Below are 24,128 nucleotides of genomic sequence, written 5' to 3'. Positions count from 1 at the left end.
CTGGGCCGTGGGGATGTAAGGAGAGCGCTCTCTGTGCTCTAGGATACTGCTGTCTAGTGGGACAGCTAGAGGCCTAAACGGCGGAGTGTAATGTGCTGTAACAATCACTGAAAGAGGGGTTTGCCCATGAACTGAAGAAAGGAGCCAGCTGTCTGCCAGTGTGTGTGGTCATGTGACCATTGCTATAGTTACAACCTAAGATCCTTCGCTTCTTTATCCCTTCTGTGGATTCAATCATACCTTTCTTTTTGAGAGATTCTTTAGTTTTTCATATACTAAGAATGCCAGGAAATATCTTACATTAGTTGGAGGTTAAGCACCATGGATCTCTTCTTCTGCCTTATATTCTGTATCCAGTAGCATCAAATTCTATTTTGGTGTTGGAGGGATACTTGGAGGCAATCAAGCAGACACAAATTAAACGAGTCTTCCATGACCACATTTTCCCCAAAGAAACTCCTGGAGGAGTCTCCAGGGATCTCTGAGATTCTTAGAACCCAACCAGAAAACCACAGGAGTAAATGATGTTGCAAAGCCCAGGTCCTGTCCTCAAGGAAGTCTTAAGTATTGTGGTTAATGCCAGGCAGAGCCTATGTAACGATTGTAAATGGCCTCATTTAAAGGCTCATTACCATAAATGGAATTCATCTTAAATAGGCCACTGAGTATTATAAATAAGCATTTAAAGATTTTTTTTTCTTGTGGTTTTTATTTTCCTCTTGACTACTTCCTCTGTTACCAAATCGTAGACCACAGGAGTCCAGACAGCTCTGCTGACTAGTGGCTTTCTCTTTGCAGACCCTCCCACAGTGGGCTCAGTGGCTCAATCTGGAGATCACTTGCCCTTGCCCTCAGAAATCCTGAGCTTGGTGTGTGTGTGTGTGTGTGCACGCACACACACACACACACGCGAAGGTCTAAGAGTTCCCTTCCAGGGTCTCTCATTCACATGGACTCCAACTTTCTTGCATCCATCCTGGTCCTGCTGATTTGTGGTTGAATCGTGCAGAAAGCTGCCACATGCCACCTTACTGGCTCTCACATTTTCATCTTCACTTTGTATTTACAGTCTCATTTTTAGGTCAGATGACATTGCTCTGCTCTCCACGGTGGTTTGAGCTGATTAAATGATAACACTTGACTCTCTAGCCTGGTCAGAAATAAGTGTGTTGGTGTTCCTGACAACTTAACTATTGGCATCTTCACTTAAGATCTGAATTACGGTATAATAGCCATGATAAATTTGTTATGGCATCTTGTTTTTCCCCATCTTATGAGACATTCTTTTTTAGCTTCTATGATAGTTCTTCCTGTTTCTGTCTTGTTTTCTTATTATTGTGAAAGGTCTTGTATCACTTTGCATCCTTTAGAGTCCAGCGGTGGTGTTGGCACGTAGCAGAAGATCAGTAAGTATTAGATAAATGAATGAATAAGTATTGTGAAGCCATAAAGGTGGGTATGACTTCTGAAGGTTGTTGGCCAGAATGAATTCATAACGTTTTAGTGCTTTGTAAACACTAGTGTAGTTAAAACTGCAAAAAGAGAAGCCTGATCAGGTTTCATTTTTGTTCCGTGTAGGATCCTGGTGGGCAATCCATTTACATGTTCCTGTGATATTATGTGGATCAAGACTCTTCAGGAGACTAAATCCAGCCCAGAAACTCAGGATTTGTACTGCCTAAATGAAAGCAGCAAGAATATTCCCCTGGCAAACCTGCAGATACCCAATTGTGGTAATTTACTTTCAAATCAATGAATTCTACTTGCTATTAATTATTCTAATTGCCCTGGTGTGGTAGAGAGTCTGGGAGGATTATCACTACCCAGATTTTATATAGTATGCTGTTGAGGTCTCTGGTGAGCTGGGCAATGTTTGTGTGCAGTGTGGAGAAATCAGCTGGGAGCAGCTTTGCTGAATATTTTTTGCAAGTGGAATATTAATTCTGAATGGATGGCTTTGAAGCACATGGAGAAAAAGTACACTGCTTATGTTCCATTGTTCCTTTGTTCATTTGTCTGCTCACGTGTGCATCCATCCATTTATCCATCCATCCAAAGACTATGTGCGAAGAGCGCGATATTTCAGTTCGCCGTGTATATACTTGGTTGGCACCCAGGCTGAGGAGAGGGAAGGATCGTGTGGTGATCAAATGTCCTCACAGTACAAGAAAATGCAGTTTAATCTAGCACATTTCTTTAAATTTGTCTTGCTAGCAGACGTCTGTGTCTCCTGATGGAGCACCACGAATATGCCCTGATACATGCTTTTCCATGTTTGGAGTTCCAGACTCCTCCTCAATCTTGCCCCGCTCCTCCTCAGCATTTGCACCTCCAGAATTTAAAGTTACATGTCCCTGAGTGTCAGTGCGTTTGTAAGGAAGGAAAACTCACGTGTTTCGGTTAGGATTTTACCAGTGGGGGCTTCTGTGATGTACCTTGACAATATGCACATAGGTGGAGACAACCAGTTAATCAGCTCACAATTATATTTGATCTCCTGGCCTAGCAGCTGGTGCCACAGCAGAAAGCCATGTAGCAACTGGTTCTTGTCTGTGAGGAATCTGTATATTAACCACAAACATTCGATTCTTTGTTTTCAGAAGACTCTTATTGTTTGAGGTCAATTTTTCTGGAGAGAAAATATAGCTGCAGCTCACTTTTAATGAGAATGTCATAAAAGGAGAGATAAGTATTTGTTTTTTACCCAGAAGGGGCTTACAAGACAGCAGTTACTCTTCCCACAGATTTTTCTCTCCTAGAGTCCTTTGGCTTCCTAATGGGGAAATCAGGCTTTGTTCTCTTGCCAACTTCTCTCAGCTTTCTTTGCTAGTCAATACTTAAAACAACAACAACAACAACAAAAACAAAACAAAACAAAACAAAAAACCCCGAACTTTTAATATATAACTTTTCCTGATTGATAAGAGGGCAACTGTGGTCTGTTCCGGTCTACATTTGCACCGCTGAGAGAAATCTCCTAGAGGGACAAGAAATTCAGTGTTGAGTCACCTGGCCTCTTGGCCAGCTCCCAAGTCCGCATGGCTGTGAGCATTTAACTCCTGCTCTTATTTCACAAACCATCCCTTAATAGATACCTGCTTTGCCCTTGCCTGAAACCAGGTTTTTAAAAAAATTTTAATTTCTGGCCATGTTATCTTGATAGCTTTCAGAAATGCACCCCACCTAACATGTTGTTGATAGACCATTGGGATCGTGGAGGGAAAGGGTAAGAGGGAACTAGTCCTCATATTTCCTAGTGGATTTGTCAGTTTTTTAGTAATTTTTTGTTTCCTATTAATTACTCAATGAATTGTGTATATGAGGCACCTTGGAAATTCACTGTCCTGATTCAGAGGGAATGCGTTTGATTGCTGCATCAGGATGGTTACATTCATGGTAACATTCACAATTAATTTCAGTGTTGATGCTGCTTTCAAAAAGCAACATGTAAAAAAAAGTCAATGGGTAGACTTATTTATCTACCACTTTTGTGCTCTTAAACTGTTTTGTTGTTTGTTAATTTTTTCCAACTATTTTTTATTTATTTATAATTGCACAAGTAATGTTGATACATTTTGTAGTTACAAAAAGAAAAGATTTTTCTGGAGTATATAGCAAAAATCTCATATGGTTTGCACATTAAAAAACAGTTGTACCAATTTGTAACCACTCCAGCAAAGCCTACCTTGATATTAGTAAACTTCTTCTTTGTTTTTCTAAAAAAAAGGTAGGTCATTTCTTTTTGGTTTGCCTTTTCCTGATGACCATTGGGTATCTTCTGTGTATATGGGACATTATGTTTATTCATTGGTGAATTGCCTATATATAGCCTTTGTCTATATTTTTCTATAGTGTTTTCCTTTTCTTCCACTTTCTAATGTTTTTAATGATTTTTTTCTTAATTTGTTTGAAAGTTATAAATCATGTTTCTGGGTTTTTTTTTTTTGGAAATATATAAGGCCCAAATATTCACTGTCCATATTAAGACGTATTTTTTCTTGTAAATATCTAGAAATCACTTCCAACAAGACAGGAAAAGATACTTTTATTTCCTTTTACTTTCTCTTCCCATCGCTCAGATTGTTGTCAACTAGAATTTTATTTGTAGATCGTTACTTGACTTTTTTTTTTTTTTAAGATTCACTACTTCTTTGGATCTATCATTAAATTTTGTATCCCACTGCCTTTTGGAGGATCTTTTCTTTTTGCTGCTGTGTATCCTCTAATATTTCTTTCAGATAATTTTTTTTTAAATGTTCAAGTTCTTTCCTGGTAGAAAATCAGATTGTATTATTTCTTCTCAGTGGAATTGGCTGAGTATAAAATTCTAGACTCGAAAAAAATCCCTTTCAGACCTCTGCAGATACTGTACTATGTTCTCCTTGTGTTCAGTGTCACCGATGAGAAGCTTGAGGCCAGTCTTATGCTTGCTTCTTGACAGGTACCTATGCTTTTCTTTTCCTTCTTAGAAACTTTGAAGATTTTCTCTAAAATTTTTACCACAGTGTAACTAGATGTATGTGTGTTTTAAAAAAATTATACTATTTGACACGCAGTATACTCTTTCGGTGTGAAGGAGTTTGGTCTGCAGTTCTGGAAGAATTTTCTAATTTATGTGGTTTGTGGTCTACACTGCTGGCTCCACCCTCTGTACCCCTCAGCCTCCAGTAACACTTCCTAATCCTCTTGTCCTTTTGTGCTGCATTATGGGAAAGTGGTTTTATTGACTACTTTGCCCTTTAGCTATTTCTCCAGATATGGGATTTTCCCCCTCTCAACAATCAATTTCTAATTTCTGCAGTCTTTAGTGATTGGATTTTGTTGTGGTGGTTGTTGTTTGTAACTGAAACACCCCTTCCCGTGTCAGGGTTCACTGTATCTCTAGGATGTCACCAACACCTAGCAGTGCTGATTTTCTCTGCTAAGGTTTCCGCAGTCATTGCTTCTAGTCGGGGGCAGCTACAGCTTCTGTTGGATGCTGTGTCCACGGCGAGTGTGTAGGGACAGGAGGTGGAAAGGCTATTCCTTCTGTGGTGTCTACTTGTTTTCTTAAGCAGTGGCCCCGTGGCTCAGCCGAGGTGGGGCTCTACTGTGTCCTGCCGTCTGCCCCTTCAGTCTGGGGTCAGCCTGGAGCCTGTCTGTTTTGTGCAGCGAATATTTATGTGTCTCTTTGGGGCTGTGCTGATTCTCTGTAATCCCACTCTCGCTTTCTATTTATTGTTCAGGGGCTTCTTACAGTGTCTTATCCACTAGCAGTATGTTTTCTCATTTGCCAACATGGTTCTGGAGTTTAAAAAAAAAAATTGCGGGTCGCCTGGGTGGCTCAGTGGTTGAGCCTCTGCCTTCAGCTCAAGTCGTGATCCCGGGATCCTGGGGTCAAGTTCTGCATCAGGGTCCCCACGGGGATCCTGCTTCTCTCTCTGCCTGTGTCTCTGCCTCTCTCTCTGTGTCTCTCATGAATAAATAAATAAAATCTTAATTTTGTGTGTGTGTGTGTGTAATATCTGGAGATCTGAGATCAGAAGGGGAAGCTTCAGTTTGGGGCTCAGTCTCACATTACTTTTTTCATCACAGTTTCCTAGTTTGAGCTCTTTCAAGAGAAGTTAGATTGACAATAGATTTAAATTGTTTCTGAACGTCCATTATACTACAGAAATCGGATAATACGTTACTGTCTTCAGGTTGGATGCCTTGTTTATAACGTGGATTTGTGGTCGGTTGGCTTTTCTTCTGGGTCTTGCCCTTTACACACTTAAAAAATATATCTATTGTGTTTAATTACATCACAGATTCATGGAGCTCATTCTCACTTTTTTTTTTTTTTTTTTTGGATGCAACTTGTTAGCTAAGTGTAAGAAAACTCACTAGAGTACTTCATGGTGTTGTGTGTTTGTTTCACCATTGTAAACTAGCAATTTGCCAATAACTATGGCTGTTGCATTAATTTGCAACTGGTAACATTTTAATTTCAATAAAAAAGGGCTACTGAGATTCCATTCCTTTATAAGGTGGACTTTAAAAACTTCCTCTTTTTGTATTTCACCATGTAAGTATTATACTAACAAACTCTCTACATTTTGTAAGCAATAATGCATCCTCCATGATGTCAATGCATCCCTTGAACATAACAAGCATTTGATTGATGTTGTTGAATTCATCAACTAGTAAATGCATGAGCCATGCACGTTATGGTAATGATCAGGGTGGACAAGATTTTTATCTAAGGGTGCAGATATTTCAGTTAAGATAACTTATAGAATTATATTATTCTAACTAAATTATTCCATATTTTAGCATTTTGTAGTTCCCTTTGAAATTTCTGTCATCATCCCATTTGAAAGAGTCTCAAGCTCCCTCTGTCCTTAGTGATGGAGTGTGGTAGGCGGGGCTGGAAGTTTAATGGCTCTGTTACCATTAGCAGCCCGGTCAGAATGTCTCACAATATTTTTCTAGCAGCCCCTCCTGCCGTGAATTACTGTAAATTTATTCATGCTGGGAAACATGTTGTGGTCTGTTTCTCCACAAGGTCCTTTTTAACCTTAGAAAAATTTTATTAATTGCAAGGCAACAGAACACATTCATCTAAAATTTCCACATTAATTAGGAAGGAAAGAGTCACTAGGCACACTGGTTCTGAAAACAGAGATCGAATCACAGGAGTTCTAAAGAAGAAAGGTTATTTTGCCCAGTCGTTGTACTGATTTAATATAAGAATGTCTCTGCTACTTTAATGGATCTTTAGCAGTTCGTTTTGCAATACAGACCTTTCAATCATTTCCCCTGACTAAGTGGGATTATTAAAGAACAGTGTACATTATACTTTAGCTTTTTTATATGATAATTAGGGTTTAAATCTCTGGAAGAGAGTTTCTCAAGGAAGTGTTAATAGCAGATAAGATGCTGTGTTCTAAGTAGATGGCAACTATATGTAAGAAAGGCAGCCTTCCTCCGGGATGTGTCAAAACAGTCCCTCAACTCGTTTTACTAGTAACTGGTTACCATAGAACATGCTAGTCCCACAGTGAATATAAGGTGATAATTCATTTGATGGTTGGACTATACAGCCACTCTATGAAACTCCCTTAATGGTTCCATGGATTGAAATCAGTCTTGCCTTAGGTTTCCTTATTATTTATAATGACAGTTTCAATTGTCCACCTTCTCAGCCTTCAAACTTTCAGTGTAGAGATTACTTAGGACACATAAACAAAATATTACTTGTGATTGGAGAGGTCAGTTTACAGGTGCCAGGAGAGGAAGCCTGGCTCCTTGAGGTAAATTGGTTTTATTGATTTCTTTTTCTTTTTTTTTTTTTTAGATTTTATTTATTTATTCATGAGAGACACAGAGATTGAGGCAGAGACACAGGCAGAGGGAGAAGCAGGCTCCCTGTGGGAAGCCTGATGCAGGACTCAATCCCAGGACCCCAGGATCACGCCCTGAGCCAAAGGCAGACGCTCAACCACTGAGCCACCCAGGCATCCCGGTTTTACTGATTTCTTTTTAAGATTTCTTTTTGGTTGTTGCACTATGGTTTGTAGTGCATGTCTATTTAGCATATTTATACATGGTCCTTTGTTTTAAAACAGGAAAATATATTGATAGCATTTCTACTTTGTTCACACAGAAGATTAGAATGAAATGCTATGTGAGTATTCTGGAAGTTAGATTTTTTTTCTTACCATCTTAGCTGGGTTGATTTTTTTTTCTCCTGAAAAACATATGCAAAATCTAGTTTACCAGTTTGCTTTACTTTTACTAAGGATCAGCTTCTGTCTCCTAAAATAAAGCAAGCGGCACAGTGGACTATTGTTTTCCTTTATCTTTTTTCGAATGGGAAATAAAGCTGTTTTTGCTAACCTGTCAGTTGCTGACACAGTTTTTGTGTTTAGAAGTTTTCTGGTTGCTGTCACTGTAATGACACAGCTCACACAAGCATAGAAGCTCAATTTCCAATTTGGGCTTGGAAAGTCACTTTGCTAATTTTCTGTCATTTTTGTAACTGGGTGTAAAGCAGCTACTTCTAAATAGGTCAGGCTTATTCTGGCTTCTTTCCTGGTAGTGAAATATATATGCTTTAGGAGACAGAGAAATTGGAAGATATGCCAAAAAGATAGAATGTGAGAGGAGAGAATAGACAAAATCATAATTTACTTGATTATTTTACACATGGAATGATGACCAAACACAAAATGAACAGAGCCCAGGATCACTAAAACAAGATGAGAAAGAACATAATCCCAATTTACGGGTGAAAATTGAAACCCAAACCGGATGCATTTCATTTCCTGCAAAGCTGAGTAGATAACTCAAAATAACTAGAGGTTACTATTTCTCCGTTAGTAGAAAGTGAGACCCTGACTGCTTTTTTTTTTTTTTTTTTTTCAATGAGAGGTCAACTGAATTTACTTTTACCTAATATTAGTAATGAGTATTCCTTATCCCTTTGGAATGGTGATACAGGAATGGAGAGAAACTTCATTCTTTAAATTAGTGATCCTAAGACATAGTCAACATAGCGAACTCTCCAGAAGTGTGCCCTCACAGAGGGAAACAGAGGCATAGCAAAGCCCAGTAGAGAGGCAGCTAGTCAATGTATGGCCATGGACAGAAGGATGAGGGTCAAGTCCAGCTCACAGTCACTATCTATTTAGTTATGATACCTAATGAGCTTTAACTTCATCTGGAAATGGGGATACTACTGACACTTACTTTTAAGACTTTTCAGGATGCCACATAAGGTAATACGGACAATATTGCAGATGAAGTCTAGCACATACTAAGTACTCAATAAACGTTAGTTATTAATGTTATTACTATCATTGATATGAATATTTAGCTTTAAATACATTTTACATCTAATATTTAAATATATGTTTCTCTTACATTTGGTCAGATTACTTGAATTAAAAATAAAGCCATAACAAGGTACCACAGAGAAATGGTATACTCAAAAAAGCTCAGGGAATGTAAGATCCACGGAAGTGAACTGATTTGTTTAGAGCAGGACTTCTGACAGTTTTGAATATGTGGTGTACATACTGAACATCCAGAGTTACAGAATTTCCTATGGGCTCTTACTTTTTTAAATCTTAGATTTCCTCCCCACCCCCCACCCCATACAGAGTGTCTCAAGGAGTCTGAATCCCACAGAACACACTTTGGGGAAGGTTCCATGGACAAGATGATTGCTCAGGCCCCTGCTGAGTTTAAGAATAATAGTCATAGACACAAAAACTAGCAAGCAATTGTCCAGCCATCACTGATCATCTAAACCCTTGCTACTCAAAGTGTGGTCTGTAGAACGGGGAGTTTGCTAGAAATGAAGACTCTCAGCCCCTAATCTCAGACCTACTGGAAAAAACAACAACAACAACAACATTGGTTTTTAATCAGATCTGCTGGTGATTTATACTCACGTTACAGTTTGGGAGGCCCTGGTCTAAAGGAAGTCAGTCTTCTCCCTGCGTGGTCGGGAACTTTCTGCCAAGGGTCTCCAGGCTGCTATGTCCCTTCTGAACACATCCAGATCTAGAGACATTAACCCTGTCTGCCTGGGTGGTAGGTCATCTCTTATCCCCGTGAGCTTTCTCAGAATGTGGAGGAAGACCACTCTGATGCTCAAATCAGGATCCCATTACAGTAGTGCTAGAAGCTGTTGGAAGCATTGCTGAGCTTTGCTCTGTACTAGTGCCGATTTCAAATCTTATTAAGCCAGGAAATAGTGCCTGGCAAATGGTTTATCCTGCCTTGGCTGTTCATGCATCCCAATTCATTTTTATTGTGCTAATTAAACCTCAAGTGATATTTCAAGTACAGATTGTTTTTTCCATTATTGAATCTTTGGCCAGCATATTAATGCTTTAGAATTAACGTGAGTCAGATGCTTACTCATTTGTGGAAGACTTTACATCTAAAAGATCTAGACTTGGCAAATTTTGCACAGATTCCTTTGGAGACTGCTGTGACAGGGTGATACAATTTCTCTATAAATAAAGGAGACTCATTCTTCCTTCACAAATAGACACAATTATTTTCTAAATGAACTGAATTCTTAGGTTATAGATATGTATTGGTATTTATGTTCTGTGCTAAAATGGATATGTGCAGTCTGGGAAGAAAGTGTAGCATAGTGGTGAAGATCTTGAACTTTGGGTCTGGATCCCAGGTCAACAGGTACGTGGGCAGTTTTTTTTTTTTTTTAAGATTTTTATTTATTTATTCATGAGAGACACAGAGAGAGAGAGAGAGAGAGAGAGAGGGAGAGAGGCAGAGACATAGGCAGAGGGAGAAGCAGGCTCCATGCAGGGAGCCCAACATGGGACTCGATCCCTGGTCTCCAAGATCATGCCCTGGGCCGAAGGCGGTGCTAAACTGCTGGGCCACCGGGGCTGCCCTACGTGGGCAGTTTTGGAAGATGTATTTGACTTCTCAAGAATTCATATTCTTAATTAATTAGATGAGGACAAACACTTCACTTCATGACGATTGTAAGGATTAAATAAAACAATCATTTGAAGTACTAGAAAAGTTTCTGATTCAGTAAATGCCCAGTAAATACTACTACTATTACTGTAGTTAAACATACATTTTTAGAATTGTTAATCATATAAATTGAGGCATGCTGAAAAAGGTTTCATTAAGTTTTCTAGGGGAACTGAAGATTACGACATAGCATTCTCTATTGAAAGTCTCCATTTTAACCTTTTTTCCCCTGCTCAGAATTTCCAAACTATGATATCCATTTTTAAAAAGTAGGAAATTTATCCCATAGTTTGTATTCAAGATGCTGAGAAGGATGTCTCCAAGCTCTGTTGGTGGAGGAGGTCCTATCTGGAGTACAAGCACCGTGACAAGGCCCTGGGTCTGAGATCCCTCCAGCATCAGCAGATAAATCTCTAAGCACAAGAAAATGGGAGAGGAGTCAGCAGGACACAAAGACTTGCAAGCTGAGAAGCAGGCAGACAATAGAAACTGAGCTGATGGCTGAGAATGCCCATTACCAGGTTGCCAGCAGGCAGAGGCAAGGGGAAATTGGTTTGGGCCACAGAGCTACTAGCAGGCTCAGAAAGAAGCAGGTATGCAGGCAACACCAAAGCCAGGAGATTGGGTCAGGTCACTGATGGAGCAGTTAATCCCATTTTCATTCCATACATTCCAGGTGACTGCAACGTACCCTTCTCAGCAGAAAGCCAGGGTATATTTTCTAGAGAGGATCAAACAAAGATTATGAGGAACTCCAGAAAGAGTTGAGGCTGTGAGAACCATAGAGAGAATGATGAGCTTACCTACTGAGTATCGTTATTTGCATCCTTCTTCCTCTTCCAGGCAGGACAGTGGAAGAGCAATTATCTGAATAATTTGACCAAACCCTGTCCCAAAGTGGTCTAATGATACCGACACCAGGCAGTACCCAGGAAAAAGGCCAATAATACTGCCCTCCAACAAAGCTGACAGTTAAATGCACACAGTGCTTCTAGTACTTTTTTCTTAAAGGTGTGTGTGTGGCCAATGATACCCACTCTTTGAGAAAAGCTTATAATAAGAAAGACAAATATGAACAAACAAAAAGATGAAGGAAAGCAAGTTGCAAGAAACAGTGTTGATATGAAGAAAAGAAAAATTCAAAAGAAATGGCCAACATCTCAGATCAGGAGAAGTTGCAGCCAGGAGACAAAAAGCAGGGTGCTATAGAAATAGAAGATCATTCAGGAACAAAAGAAGAGCCTTGGAAGCTAAAAATATGACAGATTGAAAACTTCGGAGTATGAAACTCAGAGTACTAAGGGGCATTTTAAAGATAGAACAAGGCTTTCTACTGGTTGCTGACAGGAAGGGTTCTGAAGTCATGTGGCCGCTGAAAGCTGGGTCTTGCTGGGAAGTCCTCTGCCAACGGTGGGGACACCAGGAGACGTATGCTGTATAGATCTTTGTCCAGGCCGGTTTTGGTAATAAAGAATAATGGCTTTGTCATCAAGGACCGCATCACAGGAGAGGGGTTTATGGACGGTTTTGTGGAGATAGTAAGAGAGCACTAGGTGGGTGGGTTAATTGCAATTTAATGTGTATTGAAGATGCATTGCTTTTTCTGACCTCTGGGACACTCCTGAGTTAATGACATGTCATAGGTCCTTGGGTCACAGCTGTCAGCGTGAACGCAGTCCCAAGCAGAGTTTCTGATACCAACTGAGGGACTAGCTTGACAAGCAGGGCCTGGCATATTGTTGTGCTGTCTGGGATGTGCCTTCATGCAGAAAATACTGTGAGTCCCATGAGGTTTAAAGCATTGTAAACACCCAATAAGTGTGATAATTTAATGAAATGATAATGGCATCGGTAAAACTAGCTTTTGAAATGTGAAAGTATAGATCCACATGACTTTTTAAAAATCATACTGTAAATTTTACAATAACCCATTTTTCCTATGATATTTAACTCTGACTTATATGGCTTTAGAACATTCTAGTATGGTGATGATCAAACTTCATGTCTAAAGAATGCTTTAAAACTGCATTTTCTTGGGGCATCTGGGTGGCTTAGTCAGTTAAGCATACCACTCTTGGTTTCAGCTCAGGTCATGATCTCAGGGTCCTAAGATCAAGCCCTGCATTGGGCTTTGAGCTGAGGGTGGAACCTACTTGAGAGTCTGTCTCTTCCTCTCCTTCTGCCCCTCCCCGCTTTAAAACAACAACAATAAAGCTCCCCATATTACATTTTCTTCTGTAATCTATTTCAAAATCTAGGTCTGGTAGTGGGGTTATATTTATCAGTTACTTAATGTAAAAAATGGATTTATGCAAAAAATGTAGATGTCTCTCACCCTTTTGTTTTTGACAATAAATAAATAAAGGGGAGGAGGGAATAAACAAGATAAAATGGTGTGCCTATTTATGTGCGAAAAGCTGGGTTAGCAACTGTAGAACAATGAAAGAGTAGAAGACCTAGTTTTATAAACTAGTTTTTTTTTTTTTAAGGAAAAAGTTATTCTGCAGTAATATTTTTAAGAAATGTACAAAATTTGTTTTCAAATCTTATAACCGCACATTTTTTATTCATGTTAAGTCTGTGAAGCTTACCAACCCAACACTTTTTCAGAGCAACATAAATCTGTCTCAGAAAGTAAATGATTACAGATTCTACAGCATGAAGAGTTTTCTATTTGTTGTGATTATTTTGATAATGCACTGAACTATTTGTATATGTCCCCACTTAACTTTTCTTCTTCCACAGGTTTGCCATCAGCAAATTTGGCTGCACCTAACCTCACCGTGGAGGAGGGAAAGTCTATCACATTATCTTGTAGTGTTGCAGGCGATCCAGTTCCGAATTTGTACTGGGATGTCGGTAATCTGGTTTCCAAACATATGGTAAGGCTTTTGTTTGGCTCCGTGTTCCTAGAGAGATGAGAGTATCTCAGAATTTGAGATTGTATTCACCTAGTGATGATCATTTAATATTTTATAGGGCCAGATAGCGAAATCTATGATGAGTGTTTGATGTACATTTACTTTTTATTTATCCTTATAATTAACAAATTTAGTTGTGTATATCCAATAGATCAGAGTCTCTGGGTCTCTAGTGAGCCTTCTTGTGTCCTTGTGAGCAGGGTGAGGGATGCTTCTTTGGTCTCTTCCCTTGGAGAAAGGTAGATAGGAATTCAAGGATTAAATCAACTTTACACATTAAACAGTTATCATCTCGAGAAACAGAATAGCTCCTGATTTATTCTTTTGCCTGGCCCCAATTCAGGCCAGAAACCTTTCTAATGGTATGTATATATTTTTTTCTTTCGTTAGGGGGAAAGACCCACATCTCATCACTTTGGGATCAGTCCTAATATAGATTATTTTTGTCTGTTAATTCATTTGTAGAATGAAACAAGCCACATGCAGGGCTCCTTGAGGATAACTAACATTTCATCTGATGACAGTGGAAAACAAATCTCCTGTGTGGCAGAAAATCTTGTAGGAGAAGACCAAGATTCTGTCAACCTCACTGTACATTGTACGTAATCAGACTGGCATATGTTTTTAACAGCAAATGATTGTGGACACACCTGCATTTGTCATCGGGGCACTCTGGGTGCTGCTTAAATATGTTAAAGAAAAAGTGTGTGCAGTGTTTTGTGTGTACTCTTTAAAAGAAATAGCAGCCTCTTTCATGTGTTCTATCTGTTAATCTCTCTTACTTATGCATGTTTTTCTTTCAAGCTGTTTTTTTTTTTTTTTTATCTTAAGCTTGTCCTCTCATGGCCTCCTCTTTTTTTTTTTTTTTTTTGTCTTGTTTTGTTTTTTTGAGAGAACATATTTTGAGCTGGTTATCCTCCTCTTGTTAATGAGGTTTAGTTTATATTCTGATAAACAAGTTTCTAAAATCTTTTTCTCTATAAAAGCAATATGAAGATTTAGAGTTATGGCACCTCAAGTATTGGGCTGGCTGTTTACAAACACCCAGTTGTGCTATCAGTGCAGTGAAACCGCATTAGTTTGACATCAAGTTTCTGTGGGAAGCTTGGTGGAGTCCTAGTTAAATTATTAAAAACTCTTATCACTTGCAGAAACTTTATTATAATCATTTCAAATTTCTGCATACATTGAAACTAAGATGCAGGATGTTAATGCTTCTGAAGTACATGTGCATTATTTGCCAGTATTGTAAAATCTTAACATTCCAGGTTGTAGCATTCAGTGTGAACATGTAGTCAGTAAAAGTCACATGTATTTTGCACGTTGTTCCAAATTCTGAGCTGGTATGGTTAAATGAATGAGGTTTTACTGTATCTAGATCAAGATTTGGAGGAGAAAACCACAAGTGGGCACGTGTGTATGTGTGAATACACTTTACATACCTGTAGACATGTGTTGGTATAGTGGTTAGTGTTCACACATTCAGCATGCAGTTGTTGGAGTGTGTGACTGCAGTCACCAACCATAGTCCTTTGTCACTATCAATACTACCACTGTGCCCAGTAGGTACTAGATTCATAATTTCTCATCATTTTGACCCACCAGAAGCCTAGTATCAATGTTATCTCCAAACATATGCAATCCGCTTCCAACTTTATGTCCTTAAATCAACACCTCACCAAAAGCTCTTTTGAGCATGGTGGAAGGAATAAGTGGGTCCTGGCCATGGGGGCCTGGACTGGTGGGAGGAAGGTAAGTGTTGTATCCTACCCCACTGGGGTCCTTGTATTTGTAACACAGACCTACAAATCGGGGCACTCATATTCATAATCTTCTCAGTTAATCTCTATGGTGGTCACCATGGTCTGAAGAATTGGCCTTATATATCAAAATCTAGATAAAGAATAGAGGGAATAAATGAAAGAATTCTAACAACTGAGATAGCTTTGGTAGTGACTCTGATCAAAATGTATTTGTTAGCAGGCTGTGATTTTTCCCTTTGTGTGATGAACACATATAATAGGGAAGCAGGGCCAGGAGAGAAGGGCTTCTGGTCTAGGCCCAGACCTAGATTCCTGTTCCAGATCTGTCTTACTCACTAAACTTGACCAAGTCATTTGACCTCACAGGACTTGGGTTTCCTGACCTGAGAAACGATGCTATTAGATCTCTAGAGGTATTTTCCAGTCTTTGATTGTATTGTTAACAAAGTCAGACCACATTAAAATAAACCACTATTAAGGATTTTAAATACTTTCATTCAGGAAAAGTACTCTGTTTAAAGATGCTACTTGAATGTTTGTTTCCCCAAAGCATAAAGTGCTTGATTTTTAAAGTTAAAGTAATCTCTAGTTTGTTTGTCTAGGTTTGAATAGTACCCCAGACATTTAAAAAGGATCAAAACATTGGCTTCTGAAATCCTAGCAAAAATGGAGTATGCTGTAATGAAATGTGATGCTTTTTTTTTTTTTTTAAAGATTTAGTTATCTGAGAGTGAGCAAGGGAGATGCAGGAGTTGGGATGAGGGTGCAGAGGGAGAGGAAGAGAATCTGAAGCAGACTTCCTGCTGAGTGCACTGGGACTCAATCCAATGTGGGGCTTAGTCTTAGGACCCTGTGATCATGATCTGAACCAAAATCAAGAGTCAGATGCTTAACCGACTGAATCCTCCAGGCACCTCAAAAGGTGATGCTTTTAAAGAGCATTTACTATTGGCAATTGGTGAAAAGTACCAATTGATCCTACTTTATAATAATGAATCAGCACTGGTAGGACCATTCATGGCATTGGTCAATTTGATATGTTTTAGATAAATTACGTGAGATCTGGGCTTCCAGCAAGATTTCCAAAGTCATTTTTGTCAGTAATTCTGTTGCTTGGTGAAGTACATAAAAATAGTGGCCCTCAGCGTTTTGGTGATGAATCTACATAATATCAAGGCATATTTATTCAAAACCAAAATTGACTTCAAATGAACTCTTTCTGCTGTCAGAAATCTCTGCAATCTATTCGGAGTTGGTTCTCACACTGAATAGATTTGAAAAATGACTATGATTCATAGGTCTTAAGTATAGGGAAAGGAGTCTCTTTGAAGCTCTCTGTTGAGAGTTCAATCAACCTTGATGATGACTCAAAATATTGATGGATTCCAGAGTTGCTGGTCCTGTATTTTCTGAAACCAAACAGTCATTGAATAAAACCCCTTATTGATGACACAGAAATCTGGAGATGGGGAGAAATCTGAGTTTTCTGATGCTATTAACTCTTTCTTTTTCAATTTAGTTGCTCCAACTATCACATTTCTCGAATCTCCAACCTCAGACCACCACTGGTGCATTCCATTCACTGTGAAAGGCAACCCCAAACCAGCGCTTCAGTGGTTCTATAACGGGGCAATATTGAATGAGTCCAAATACATCTGTACTAAAATCCATGTTACCAATCACACGGAGTACCATGGCTGCCTCCAGCTGGATAATCCCACTCACATGAACAATGGGGACTACAAGTTAGTAGCCAAGAATGAGTATGGGAAAGATGAGAAACAGATTTCTGCTCACTTCATGGGCTGGCCTGGAATTGATGATGGTGAGTATCTGATGCTTTTGCATCTGGGGAGAGGATTGGGTATATAACTCAACTGTTGACAAAATGGTGCCCACAATAAACCACCTCCAAAACCAGGGGCTTAAGACATTATTATTTAAGTCTTGGCTATGGGTCAGCTGGGGCAGTTTTGTTCTGTGTGTCTTGATTCTGGAGTGCAGGTGAATAAGTAGTGGCTACATAGGAGACCTCCATCTTAGTAGCCAGTGGAGATGGCAAGAGGGCAACTAGAAATAAGCTTGGCTTCTCAGGGCCTGGCTACTGTACTGGCACATGGTCTCTTCAGGCCATATACCACCAGCCAGTGGAAGCCATAAGGCCAAAGCCAAGTCCAGGGGCAGGGACTCATACTCCCTAGGAGGTGATGGGGGGATGAACAGTAGCCTGATGCACACATTATTTTTATTTCAAGTGTTAAATGATGTTGTTACCCCTAATGGCAAAACCCATGCAACCTGTGCACTGGTGGACAGTATTTGGATGGCGCATCTGTTTCCTAGCTCCTTATCCGTTTGGAATTTAGAGTTATGCCCACTTGCTGTGGATGAGGAGCCAGGGTCCTGGAATGTGTGGCATACCTGGGTGGAGTGGAAGCATTCTTCTATCAGATCCTGAGTTGTCTTTATAGGAGTGGTAATGGCCCCTCTTGATCAATGGTTTGGACTGGGAAAAGGATGGCCAGCATCAAGAGTCCATTTCACGGCCAGCAGGAGAATTCCAGTGTGAGCCCCAGTAGTGGCAGGGACGAACATCGTGCCTTTATCTGCTTCAGATACTGTTGTTTTGTAGAGTATTCTTACTTTCTAGATCTTGATGCCCAGATACCTGATAACATTGTGGAGGTTGAGGCCTGTTTGGGCACTGGGGCCTGGGTGTGAATAGAAGTAGCTATAGTGGCCCTCAGTTCATCACAACCGCACAAAGATGGCATGGTGGAGGAAAGGGAAGGAGGAGACTTGGAGGCCTGTGAGGCAGGGGCTACATGGGCAGCATGAGCTTGCGGGGCTCGCTGGGCAGCCCCGTGGACACAGATGATGCTTGCGAAGCCACCTTCAGCAAATATGGAGAGTACAGTCATTTCGTTACACAGTAAGCCTCTCCCAATATTACCCTGGTATCTATTAAATAGCTTTTTAAATGCACAAGCTTCCTGAGCATGTTTAAAACATTTGAATTATGTGAATTTGATTTACAAATAGCCTTTCAGGAGCACATAAAACAAGCTACGTTTGGATGCCTTAGCAGACTACCACTGGCAGTTGTCTATTCCATTAAATCTTCGTCTTCATTGAGAGTTTAGGTGCTTGGCTACATTTGCTATAGTAAATCTCTAGATTACTGTTTCTTTCTTCGCGTTTGGGGGAATACAGCCTTACAGTGAAATCCACAGCCTCTGCCTGGGGACACCACTTTATGTTTGTTTTTAAATAAATATTTTATTTGTGAATGATTTTGGGTGTTTAGGGAAGCTGCAAAGACACCACAGGGTCCCCAGACACCCCTCACCCAGTTGTTACTATTGTGAATGTCTCTCATTATTGCAGGGTTGCCTTTGTCCAAAGGAAGAAACTGACATTGGTGCATTATTATTAACGAAACTTCAGGCTTTATTTGAATTTTGCCAGCAGCTGCCTTTTGAAACCGTTGGAGGTGAACTTGATTCAGGGTGAGGGTCTGGCATTGGAAAGTTTTAGAAATTTTCTGTGTGCTTTGATAGATGCTCAGTGCTGCCAGAGTAAAGCCACTACTAGCCTCTGTTTAATACAGAGGTGGATGTATTTTCTTTTGAACATTTCTGTGTGGTGCCAATATTTGGTAGAGCTGTACTCTTCTTATCCATGTGGCCTCATTTTTATCAATCATTTTTGTTTAGTTTTAACTTAGCTAATGATAGGAAAGAATTGATTTCTCGTGTAAGAATAACTTGGAGAGTCTCACATATTCCCTTTAAAGGAAATGATCATCTATCAAAAATAAAAGTCGAGGTTAATTTTACAAACACATTGTTCTTTCTTCTTGTTCATTTGTTTTTATCAAGTCTTTAAAAAATATATATCTGATTTTTAAAAAGGGTGATTTTTTTTCCTCTTTAAGTATTTACTCAAGGACTGGCTATCAGGGAGTAATAAATGAAAGTGGAAATAAAAGAGACTTGGCCCAGGGTGATAGTGGATATAAATGGCTCTAGTGGGCCATAAACCAGTGTGACCAATTAGAGATTGACCTCACTTGGCTTGTGTGATAGGATCTTTGGTATTTATGAGATTTGTAGCCATAGTATACAGATAATGGCCTTTTAAAGAATTGCTTCCTTACCCTCTTACTCTCCTTTAATAAAGAAAAATAAACAAATAGCAGATACATATATATTTCCCTGCTGGTCTGAAGTCTACCAGTTTGGGATGACAGGTCAAACGTGGGTTTACATTCCTTCGGTATTTCTGTTGGTGTCACATAGTAATTGGTAAGAAGTTTAGTTCTTACAAATCTTTTTGATAAGATGTTTCAGCTACTTTCTTCCCAGTTGTTTTGATGAGATTTTTTTTTTCACTGCAAGTTTCCTGACTCATGAGGAAGCAGGAGGCCTCTGATGGGTGAAGTGGGTTGCTTTTCCATATCCGGCCAGGAAAATTAAAATGGCAGCTCTGTCTGCCATCTTCGGGGTGTGCCTTCCTCATTTAGCTCAGAAATGGGATAGTCCCATGGCATGGGAATTCACTGTCTATTTGTAGATAGAAAATGAAGAGTGCTGAAAGAAATTAAACAGAAATAGAAACAAAGAAAGAGAAAGTCCCTAATACAAGAGTTGGTGAGCTTTTTGATGAAGAAGATGGACCGATTGAATGTAGTTTTAGTCCTGATGGCCTCTCATACCATGTGGTACAGAAAACCTGACCGTGGCAGTAGACACCCTGCTGCCTTCTGCTTGGAGAAACGATAGGCCAAAAGACCTGGATCCAGTACCAGCCAGGTCAAGAGGATGCCAGCCACAGGGTGTGAGGATGTGAGGCTGTTGGTAGAGATTCCCCATACAGTGTCTCTCCAGAGTGCCAGGACCTTGCAGACTCTGACACCAGACTCAGCCAGGGTGCTAAAGAAGAAGGACAGGTGTTATCAGACCTTGCAATATCAGCAGGATCCCAGACACCAAGCCAGTGTCTTCCCATCTGTTAGTCACTGGCAACCTGGCTAGTGACCAAAAAAGGAAGGGGGACTTTCTCAAACTCCAGACACCAGATTAATCATTTTGGATCCCACATGTAGAACTGAACTCAGCACTGGTCAAGTTTGGGTCACATTTAAAGCACAAAACTCAACTTGTAGCTTCCAAATGAAATCTAGAGAACCATGGCATTTGCCTTTCCAGTATACTGAGGAATGCAGCTTATAACAACCAAACTAATTTTATTTCATTTCTATTTTCCATTGTCCCTCGAACATTTGTTCATTAGGAATAGTCTCCTCTGGCTCGTGAACACTATTGCCCTTTTCCTGCCTCCTTGTTGGTCATTGAAATCAACTGGGGAGTTTTAATCGTTATTTCATTAGTTAGCACACATTTCTAGGACCAACCTCTAGAATTCTGATTCAGTGAGTCCTGGATGAGGCTTGGGCTCTGGCATTTTCTATTTTTAAGAACCCTGGTTAAAAAAAAAAAAAATCCCTGGTGACTCCAGTGTGCAACCAGAGGTGAGAGGAGAGTCCCTGGTCTGAGCGAGAGCCCTGACCCAAGTAAGATTTTTCTGCTCATTGTTGAGTAACAGACAGTCCTTTGGACACTTTAGATTGCAGACAAAAATCTCAATTGAAAAATAGCACGTCCTTTCTGAGTTACAATTCAAAGCCCTGGACTTAATTTAAGGGCCAATTTGCTCTCCTCTGCTAGTTCAGGCTGGCGGGATGGGGGTGGGGGCTGGAGCTGGCTAAGGAGAGTTTGGGCCCTTAGTTGCCCAAGTAGAAGTCAGTGGGCCCAGAGCCAGGGTGGTAGGCAGGCAGATGTCCTTGCTGGTGGCTTTTTCTCTTGGGACCTGGGTGTGCTCACTGCTGATTCACAAACCTTCTTCCTGGCTAGCATTATGGGATCTTGGCAGTTTCTCTTTCTCTGGTCCCCTCTCTTGCAGTTTCATGACAATAAGCAAACGTGTCTCTATTCCAGCTGGTGGAAGCATCTCCTTTCTCAACACCAAGGAATGCAGCTTTATGTTGCTAAGGCCCCTCTCCCCTTGGGGCTGTGGTCAAGGCAGATTTTCTCTCATGCTGCCTCTGTCTAGTCCACCGGGAGTCCTTGTGACCCTTCATCCCAATACCTCTGGGCTTACAGGTGGAACTCAAATATCACCTGCATCTTACCACCACAGGTTGCTTTAGCCTTTGCTGGCAGGGGTCAGGCATTTGTCCTCAGAGCCTTCTGCCTGAAGGGAACTCAATTTGGGTTCTCAGAGTGCTGCTGTGGAGGCCCCATGGCTACATAGAAACTACTGTGTCAGTCCTGTATGAGCACCTTTGTCATGTCCTCTTTGGGACCTCTGGAAGTCTCAGTGTGAAGCAGAGGTTTCAAGGACATGGATCCAGATCTCAGCCATTTCCTTTGTGAATTCTGCAGTGTTATCCTTTGCTTAGGCAGACACACATGAGTATAATCACCAACGTACCCTTCCTCACTTCCCTTTGTGTTTGTCCTCTGTGGCCATTAGGGAGGAACTTTCTGTCCAGAAGTATTTTTCTCTCAGCATGGCTATGTCTTCCTCATCTAGAGGCTTGGGTGTGCCCAGAGAAGACCTCAGGACTCTGCCACTTGATTACATGAGAACTTTCTAGACTTGGTGCTCTAAGAAGAAAACTAAGTCACAGTTTAGTTCCTGGAGAGGAGCGTTAAATGTAAGCTCCTTTTCTCCCTCACCTCCCCAATCCCCATTCAGGATGGGCTCAGAGGTATATCACTGGGGACTAAACATTCTCCTGCCCTTACCCCTTCCCTTTGTTGCAGTCACTGTCACAGAATACTCCCCCCGCCCTCCCCCCCCGCCCCATACTTGGGTTTCTAGTTATTTTTAGGTCTGCTTTATGCTTCATTGTAAAATTGCCATCCTCTATGTCCACTAGGCCTTTTGACTTTGGTCAAACTTCTGATGGACTTGAAAGTTAGGACTTCTCAAAATTTAATGAGCATAGCTTTACTGGAGATCCTGCTAAGACACAGGTTCTGATTTCATAAATTTGGGGAAGGGTCTCAGATGCCACATCTCTGACAAGCTCCCAGCTGATGTAGATGCTGCAGATCCCAGATCACACTTTGAGTAGTGAGGGTAGTTCCCTTCCGGCCTGCAGAACCTGGGAGAAGCCACTGGAGGAACTGCACAGGCATCCACCAAGATGGTCTCACTAACTCCTTGAGGACATTGATGAGTAATAATGATAACAATACAGAATAGTTTGTGCACAGAGATGCACTCTAATTGGGTTTGGCAAAAAGTAAGATGAATTCAATATGTGGCTTAAGGAGGCTTAGGGAGACTGGATAAAGTAGAGCCCTGGTGTAGCATGCATGTAGGAAGCACGGGCCTGTCTGGAGAGGCTCCAAAAATTCTACTTCGAGGCCAGAAATAAGACTTCTCTGAGATGACAGCGATCCACTATGTGGCTGTCATTGGCATTCAGTCCTATGTACAGAGAAGCACTCTTGTGAACACAAAAGTGTGCATGGAGACTGAGTGAAGGTTAGAAGGGATGAGCGTGTCTTTTTGAGAAGTGTAAGCAGAAATTAATGGCCGAGAGATTACTTGTGGGTGTAATCAGGAGGAAACCTGGGGCCTTTGCTAGCATCTTCGGATCAGATAGTGTGAGTTTCAATAATTGTCAAGGCCAGATATTTCTATAATTGGAACACGTTGATTGTTTAAGAGCAGATTCTTTGATTAAAATCTCACCCAAGTGATTAATACTGTAGGCTTGGCATGGACCTACCAGAGCACTAAGTGATAGAAAACCCGTGCTCCAAAGCTTCCCATTCTTCAGGCAGTACATAAAGAGTCTCTCTATGGCCCACTCATTCAGGAAGAATGTCACAGCTCAAGAATGCTCATTCACACAAGCGGTGGGAGTTAGTGACTTATGCTTCCTAATTCGGGAGCAGTTGTCTCGTATGCAAAATATGCGTCAGGAACAAAGTATAAATATTGGAAGAGTTCTCCCCACAGCTTCTCATTTGTGCTGTTTTATCAAAAGATTCATGACGTCTGGATGAACCAGCGCTCTCTGCAGCACTTAGAATTGCCCTCAAACTGGCAGATTTAGATTTGGTATACTTGGGCCAAAGAATGTAGGGAGAGGAAATTTCTCCAAATGTTGCACATTAAGAGAATATAAAGCCCCCGACGACTTGCTCTTTGGCCATTTGTCAGGACCCATGTCTTGTCCTGGGAGGGAAAGGAAAGAATGTTTGACCTGCTTTTCTGCCTTAAATAACCGCGAAGAGTATGGTTTGGCTATAGGCTCGTAATAATCATGATAATTAAGATTTATACTTAAATAGTACTTTATGTCTCAAGAGTACTAATGTTAATTAATTACGCTTCCCGAGGCTCCTGCTGAGTTGCCAGAGCCAATGCTATTATCCTCTCCTGAGGTATGGAACATTCCTTTGTCACAGGAAAAGTGAAGAGCCCCCTGATGCTGCATAGTAGTTCAGCCAAAAATGAAACCCAGACATCTGAGCCCCCAGTGTGTTGGGGCCCTGAGTTCAGCCTGCCAGTCAGAGAAGGAAGAGGAAAAGGATCTGGAAATTAGAAGGAGGGACTGCCATGAGTTAGACCCCACTATTGACAAACCAAGGTCGGTTGATTTGAAAAGAATGAATCTTTTGCTATCATTTGGAATTCTTTGAAATATGTCTAATGATCACACTAAACAGAGTCTGAAAATAGAATTGAGAGAGAAGTCTTTTTTTGTCTTTCTTTCTTTCTTTCTTTCTTTCTTTCTTTCTTTCTTTTTCTTTCTTTTTTTCTCTTTTTCTTTTTCTTTTTTTTTAAGGGCATTAGAGAGGGACTAGAAGTAGAAAGAAAGAAGCAGATGTGTCTTCTGGCCTCCACCATCATTTTTATCTATGCAGCAGGACGG

At 40.5% G+C, this 24,128-nt stretch overlaps 1 protein-coding gene across 11 annotated transcripts in view; it reads left to right on the top strand.

Annotated features, from left to right (window-relative positions):
* Positions 1 to 24,128, top strand: part of NTRK2 (neurotrophic receptor tyrosine kinase 2) — a 327,804-nt gene that overhangs the window by 34,027 nt on the left and 269,649 nt on the right. For all 11 annotated transcript variants that reach the window (XM_077905028.1, XM_077905040.1, XM_077905042.1 and 8 more), the window contains exons 5-8: positions 1,579 to 1,733; positions 13,231 to 13,367; positions 13,872 to 14,004; positions 16,689 to 16,994. In XM_077905028.1, coding sequence (XP_077761154.1) covers positions 1,579 to 1,733; positions 13,231 to 13,367; positions 13,872 to 14,004; positions 16,689 to 16,994 — 731 coding nt within the window. The remainder of the gene's footprint in view (positions 1 to 1,578; positions 1,734 to 13,230; positions 13,368 to 13,871; positions 14,005 to 16,688; positions 16,995 to 24,128) is intronic.

Source organism: Canis aureus, chromosome 1 (assembly GCF_053574225.1).
Source record: "Canis aureus isolate CA01 chromosome 1, VMU_Caureus_v.1.0, whole genome shotgun sequence".
NCBI lineage: Eukaryota > Metazoa > Chordata > Mammalia > Carnivora > Canidae > Canis > Canis aureus.
Note: the sequence above shows the minus strand (reverse complement) of the source record. Positions and strands in the feature narration are given on the sequence as shown.